General features: G+C 50.7%; 1 protein-coding gene across 1 annotated transcript; it reads left to right on the top strand.

Annotated features, from left to right (window-relative positions):
- The first annotated feature begins 460 nt into the window (after positions 1–460).
- Positions 461–4033, top strand: oprk1 (opioid receptor, kappa 1). Its single transcript, XM_056292854.1, has 3 exons — positions 461–705; positions 2427–2779; positions 3504–4033. The coding sequence occupies exons 1-3, from the start codon at positions 461–463 to the stop codon at positions 4031–4033; spliced, it is 1128 nt and encodes a 375-aa protein (XP_056148829.1).
- The last annotated feature ends 2402 nt before the right edge of the window (positions 4034–6435 follow it).

The raw sequence follows: 6435 nt of genomic DNA, 5'->3' as shown, positions 1-6435 counted from the left end.
GCTGTTCCCGGGTTAACCCAGCCCCTGATGTCACCGAGCGGCCAGCGCCTCACTCTGCTTTCCACTCGGCTCCACTGCTAAACCAGCCAGTCCCGCGGAGCTCCTCTTTTTTTCCCTTTTTTGTCACGATACGGCGTCACCCCCCCCCCCCATCGGTGAACGTCTGGTCGCCTATTCTCATTTGCATTAACTTTAACGGAGCAGGAGAAAAGGCAAACACAGGTAAGGTGGTATTGGGATGGGATCGTTATGTCTTTGGGCAGTCTGTTGCGCTGTTTCTCTGCCAATATCGGCTGTGCTGTCGTTGTGATGATGATGATGATGATGATGATGATGATGATGATGATGATACCAGTTTTCCGGTGTGCTTGGTGGAAATAAACGCCACTCCACCGTTCGACCGTTGCCAGGTGTGTGCTGAAGTTGAGAAGTCGCCGTGGAGCCCCCGTGTCTCGGAAGCATGGACAGCGCTATTGTGCACATCTACAAAGAGGACAGGTGCGCCTCGGCGCACCCGGAGGACTGCGTGCCAAACTCCACCTGTCAGCCCGGCGCCCCGCACGCCTTCGACTCCTCCGCCAACGAGACCTGGGAGGCTGCAGCCGAGCCCATGTCGCCCATCATCCCCATCATAGCCGCGGTCTACTCCGTGGTGTTCGTGGTGGGTCTGGTGGGCAACTGCTTGGTGATGTATGTCATCATCAGGTGAGGTCACTCGAGTCAAGAGCACCGACTTTGAACATAGTTGTGATTAGTTTAAAATAATGACATCGCCGTGACAGCCACCGGCGCTGGTTCCGCTTTGCATGATATACAAGGCTGTTAAGAGTCGCTGTCATTGCTGTTTAGGCTGTCACACTAATGCTGCATAGCTGCCATTTAGAAATCACTTGTGTGCGCCACCCTCAGGCGCAAATCTGCCGTGATTCTCCCTCATTAACGGCACATCTGCCTGCGCGTGCGTGCGTGCGTGCGTGCCCGTGTTTTTCCATCTCAGTGGGGACCAAAAGTCTCCATTAGGATGGAAAAACCAGACACCACCTACCTTGTGGGGACATTTTAAGGGTCCCGATGAGGAAAAGAGTCTATTTTAGGGTTAGGGCCGGGTTTTAGGGTTAGGGTTAGAATTAGGATTGGGTTAAGGGTGGAGTAAGGGACAAGGTTAGGCGTGTAGCTATGATGGTTAAGGTGAGGGGGCTAGGGAATTAATGTAGTGAATGGGGGGGGGGGGCGTCTAAGTCTAGTGGGACTGCGTTGTTCTTCTGGCGTCTCATGAAACCTTCACTATCCTTCACCGTTTTGTGTTTTTTTTTTGCACGCCAGCTGCAGGAGCTTATGGATAGTGAGGTGTATCCTCGTTGTTATTCTTGCCACTTCACCCCGTGCTCTTGTTTTCCATCCCATGATGCAAACGAAACTGTCACTCATCATCCGTGCAGACACCGGTGATTAATGTGAAACGCTCGAGCACCCGTAAAAGACGACAACATTTAAAGAGGAAATTATGGGCAAGAGACTGTTTGCCATGCAACGCATTCATCCGTTGTTGGGATTCACCAGCCAGGAACTACACCGGACCCCTCCATGGTAGATGACTGACATCTGAACAAAGCGCGATTTAGGTTTCACACACGCCCTCCTCTTTTAAAGTGTGCACAAGATTTTAAAAATGAAGATTAGGTTACACAAGGTGTGCATGAATAAACAGTGGCTTTGTTTGTGTATTTGAGTTCTCTTGGAGCACACGGGAATATTGCTGTCCTGTACCCAGCGGTCAGGAACCGAAACCATTTCTATTTATCTGCCCTCTATGGAGAAAAGGGAGAATGAATAGGGCCTCTTGGTGGCGTGGCGGTCTATTCCGTTGCCTACCAACACGGGGATCGCCGGTTCGAATCCCTGTGTTACCTCCGGCTTGGTCGGGCGTCCCTACAGACACAATTGGCCGTGTCTGCGGGTGGGATGCCGGATGTGGCCTGGTCGCTGCACTAGCGCCTCCTCTGGTTGGTCGGTCGGGGCGTCTGTTCGGGGGGGGGGTCGCGTGATCCTCCCACGTGCTTCCGTCCCCCTGGCGAAACTCCTCACTGTCAGGTGAAAAGAAGCGGCTGGCGACTCCACGTGTATCGGGGGGAGCATGTGGTAGTCTGCAGCCCTCCCCGGATCAGCAGAGGGGGTGGAGCAGCGACCGGACAGCTCGGAAGATTGTATAATTGGCCGGGTACAATTGGGGAGAAAAATGGGGAAAATCCAGAGAGAGAGAGAGAGAGAGAGAGAGAGAGAGAGAGAGAGAGAGAGAGAGAGAGAGAGAGAGAGAGAGAGAGAGAGAGAATAAACAATCACACAGACAACCAAAAAAAAACAACAAAAAACAAAAACAGCATCAGTTTGATCCAATCTCACCGCCTCCATCTCCACCCATAATACAGGTACACCAAAATGAAAACAGCCACCAATATCTACATCTTCAACCTGGCTGTGGCCGACGCCCTGGTCACCACCACCATTCCCTTCCAGAGCACCGACTACCTCCTCAACTCCTGGCCCTTTGGCGAGGTGGTGTGCAAGGTGTTCATCTCCATCGATTACTACAACATGTTCACCAGCATCTTCACCTTGACCATGATGAGCGTGGACCGCTACGTGGCCGTATGCCATCCCATCAAGGCCCTGGACTTCCGCACACCCGTCAAAGCCAAGCTCATCAACATGCTCATTTGGGTGCTGTCGTCTGCCGCCGGGATCCCTGTCATGATCCTGGGCAGCACTCAGACCAACAATGGTACCGTAACCTCACACACACTCACCACATCGTGTCATGGCAGAGTGGCATCATTACCCTCTGTGTAGTCAATGCTTTGCAAGGTTAGGCTTTGCAACCCTAAAATGATGAAAAAGAATACAACATCCTTTTATCCTATGGTTCCTAACAGTGTGTGTAACAGGTCTAGATTATGGATGTCCTTTTTCTGGGCTCTGTCTGTGTCTCATTTTGTGGCAGGGAGATGAAAGAACATTTATCAGCTGCAGATTGGATATGATGGGCCTTTTCAGACACGCGCTATGAACTCTAACCTCCTTGATTGGCTTTAATTGGTTCAATTGGTGGCAGGAAGCATCATCTAGCTCATGTGGAGAGGACATTCCTGAAATAATTTTTTTCTTTCTTTCTGTGAGCCATCACATTACAGCTGCTAGGCCAGATTAAGCTGTGGGAGCCATATTGGATCAACTTAGAGAAAGAATAGAGTTTACAGGCTTTTCTATTTGTTTGATAGTGAAATAGATTGGAAAAAGAGGTTCCACAAAGAGGGCCTGATCAATGACCTGTCAAATACTGTATAATATTCTGTTTGTTTCTTCTATGTGGTGACACCTCATTCCATCATAGGGTCTGGTATTAGCATATTGTTTGATTATTTTTATATATAGATGACTGAATGATCTATTGATCGGTCCACATCTGGTGTCTTACCTTTGTTGTTCTCTATCTCATAAACGATCAGGAACAACGGAGTGCGCCTTGCAGTTCCCCGACCCCTACATCTACTGGGACACCCTGATGAAGATCTGTGTCTTCATCTTCGCTTTCGTGGTGCCCCTCATCATCATCAGCGTCTGCTACACACTGATGGTGTTGCGGCTTAAGAGCGTTCGCCTGCTGTCTGGATCCCGTGAGAAGGACCGCAACCTGCGGCGGATCACGCGTCTGGTGCTGGTGGTGGTGGCTGTCTTCGTGGTGTGCTGGACGCCCATCCACATCTTCATCCTGGTCAGGGCGCTCTCAACTGAAGTGCCCGAGACCACGGCCGTCATGGCCGCATACTTCTTCTGCGTGGCGTTAGGCTACACCAACAGCAGCCTCAACCCCATCCTGTACGCCTTCTTGGATGAGAATTTCAAGAGGTGCTTCAGGGACTTTTGCTACCCCAGATCCCGGGGAGCCATGGACAGCCGGGGCGTCAGGAGCATGCTCCAACACCATTCCTGCCCTGCAGAAGTCCATGGAGAGGGAAGCCAGGCCAGGCCTGTATGACTAGCTGTAGAGATGTCCTCGATCCTCTACCAGGGCCCGGAGGACTCCAACAACCTGGGCTTGACCCAAATCACCACAGCGATCTGAGAGAGGGGGGGGGTGCCAGTGAGAGGGCCAACCCTTTTCTCGATATGCAGTTTGCTTTGGTCAGTTTTCCAAAAGTTTCTCACAGTACTTAAATGTAGAGTTGATATCAAAGCTGTAATTTGTGATTTTTCTCCACTACTAAATAGTTATTAAATCTATCTAGACCATGGAGACAGGTCACAGAACACTAGCTGGCACCTTTTCCATGGTTGGAGGCAGACTCCATATAGCACTGTTGAGATGTTGGACCGGGTAGGAAGAACACTGGTGCAGCATCAAACACTTTTCCTACTCAAACCGGAAAAGAAACTGAAACACGATGATGATGAGGTGATGCTTCTGTTGGACAGGTCACCTACCGAGTCTACAATCAATATAACAGTAGATCAATGTTCAGTTATCGTGTGATGTTGTTTGTTATCCATTAGACTGTCTGTTAACCTTGGCACGAGGAAGACATTTCTACAAGGGTGGGAACTGTTTACTGCTGAGCCGATGGCACACAAGTGGCAATGGCTGCTGCACCGTGTCGGTAGTCCTCACTACCAGAGGGAGGGACAGATTAGGGAAATCACGAATTGTCTGGCGGCCTGTCTAGGGTGTCTCCGCACCTGCCGCCAAATGACTGCTGGGATAGGCTCCAGCCTCCATCCCCGCGACCCTGAGAGCAGGATAAGTGGTTTGGATAATGGATGGATGGATGGATGGATGGATTGTCAGCCAAGGAGAAAGCAACGCTTTCAGTGATGAGACACTTTGACGTGAACCATACGTTTGTTAATAATCGTAGAAATACGTGTGAGCATGAAAGCTTGAAATATTGTAAAGCCAAACAGAAATCCACACAAGGTATTTTGGTGTTTATTGTCTAAACTGTACAGATCAACAAATCATGTTGAGTTTATATACAGCTCAAGAATGGATTCGATAGGCAAAATGGCATCATGTTGTTGTGTAACTATATATATTCCAGTTTCTTGGACATTATAACGTCAGTGATTGTCTTGGACCAGGACATGAGGGGAAGTAGGTCGAACATTTCTCCCCTGCATCCACAAAGGAGCGAGTATTCAAGAAAACAACCTGGGGATCGAGACATTTTGGTCGCTTTGTTGAGGGCGTACAGTTCCTGACCTGGTGGGAGGGAATGACCTGCCTTTTGAGGGAGGTCCTGCCATGTTGAAGTGCACCCTTCACCGTGTCTCTGCCTTTCTGTGTGAGTGATGCCATCAGTAATCATTCGGCTGTTCGCTCGCTGGTGGATCAGTGCAGCAGGTCTCATCGAGGAGGGAAAAATGGGAGTATTTTTCACATCATCATCAAATTACGAGGGGGGTTTGCTATTGCCTGCGGGACTGATAGCGGTATTGTGGCAGTGAGGATGACGTCAGGGCTAACGTTTGTGTCGAAGCCTGACAGGCTGGTTTCTTTACACCCCAGCTGTACGGTCACTAAACACAGCACACCATGTCCTTTTTTCTTTTCTTTTCTTTTTTTTGGGGATTGTTCCCTCTTTTTCTCCCCAATTGTACTTGACCAATTACCCTATTTTCCGAGCTGTCCCGGTCGCTGCTCCACCCCCTCTGCCGATCCTGGGAGGGCCGCAGACTACCACATGCCTCCTCCCATACATGTGGAGTCGCCAGCCGCTTCTTTTCACCTGACGGTGAGGAGTGTTGCCAGGGGGACGTAGCGTGCGGGAGGATCCCCCCAGCCAGCCCCCCCCCCCCGAACAGGCGCACCAACCTACCAGAGAAGGCGCTAGTGCAGCGACCAGGACACATACCCACATTCGGCTTCCCACCCGCAGACACGGCCAATTGTGTGTATAGGGACACCCGCCCAAGCCGGAGGTAACGTGGGGATTCGAACCGGCGATCCCTGTGTTGGTAGGCAACGGAATAGACCGCTGTTCAACCCGGACGCCCCCGCACTTCACTTTCTAACGTGATTGGGAGAAGGGAAAAAAAAGAGTGGCTCCCTTTGGAGACATAAACATTTTTCTGGATCATTCAGCTGTTATATTTTCACTTCTTCTGGAATCATCGAAGTTGAAACCAGGCAGAGGGCTCCCGGGCAGGGGGCTCCCGGGCAGGGGGCTCCCGGGCAGAGGGCTCCCGGGCAGAGGGCTCCCGGGCAGGGGGCTCCCGGGCAGAGGGCTCCCAGGCAGCAGCCACCATACGACCATACCATAACAGGTCTTCATGTCCACTGCACCTTCATGTCCTCAGTTTTTAATGTAGTTTTCCTGGCAGCTTCTTATGTAAATAACTCGTGAGCTTTTTCAGGTTTTCATTGTTTTGACAGCTGCTGAA

This window comes from Lampris incognitus, chromosome 14, assembly GCF_029633865.1.
Source record: "Lampris incognitus isolate fLamInc1 chromosome 14, fLamInc1.hap2, whole genome shotgun sequence".
In the NCBI taxonomy this organism is placed as follows: Eukaryota; Metazoa; Chordata; class Actinopteri; order Lampriformes; family Lampridae; genus Lampris; species Lampris incognitus.
This window is presented reverse-complemented; position numbering and strand designations above follow the sequence as displayed.

Coding starts and splice junctions, on each gene's coding strand:
- oprk1 (XM_056292854.1), top strand. CDS start 461: ATGGACAGCGCTATTGTGCACATCTACAAAGAGGACAGGTGCGCCTCG. Junction 706..2,426: donor GTGATGTATGTCATCATCAG/GTGAGGTCACTC, acceptor CCCATAATACAG/GTACACCAAAATGAAAACAG. Junction 2,780..3,503: donor CAGCACTCAGACCAACAATG/GTACCGTAACCT, acceptor ATAAACGATCAG/GAACAACGGAGTGCGCCTTG.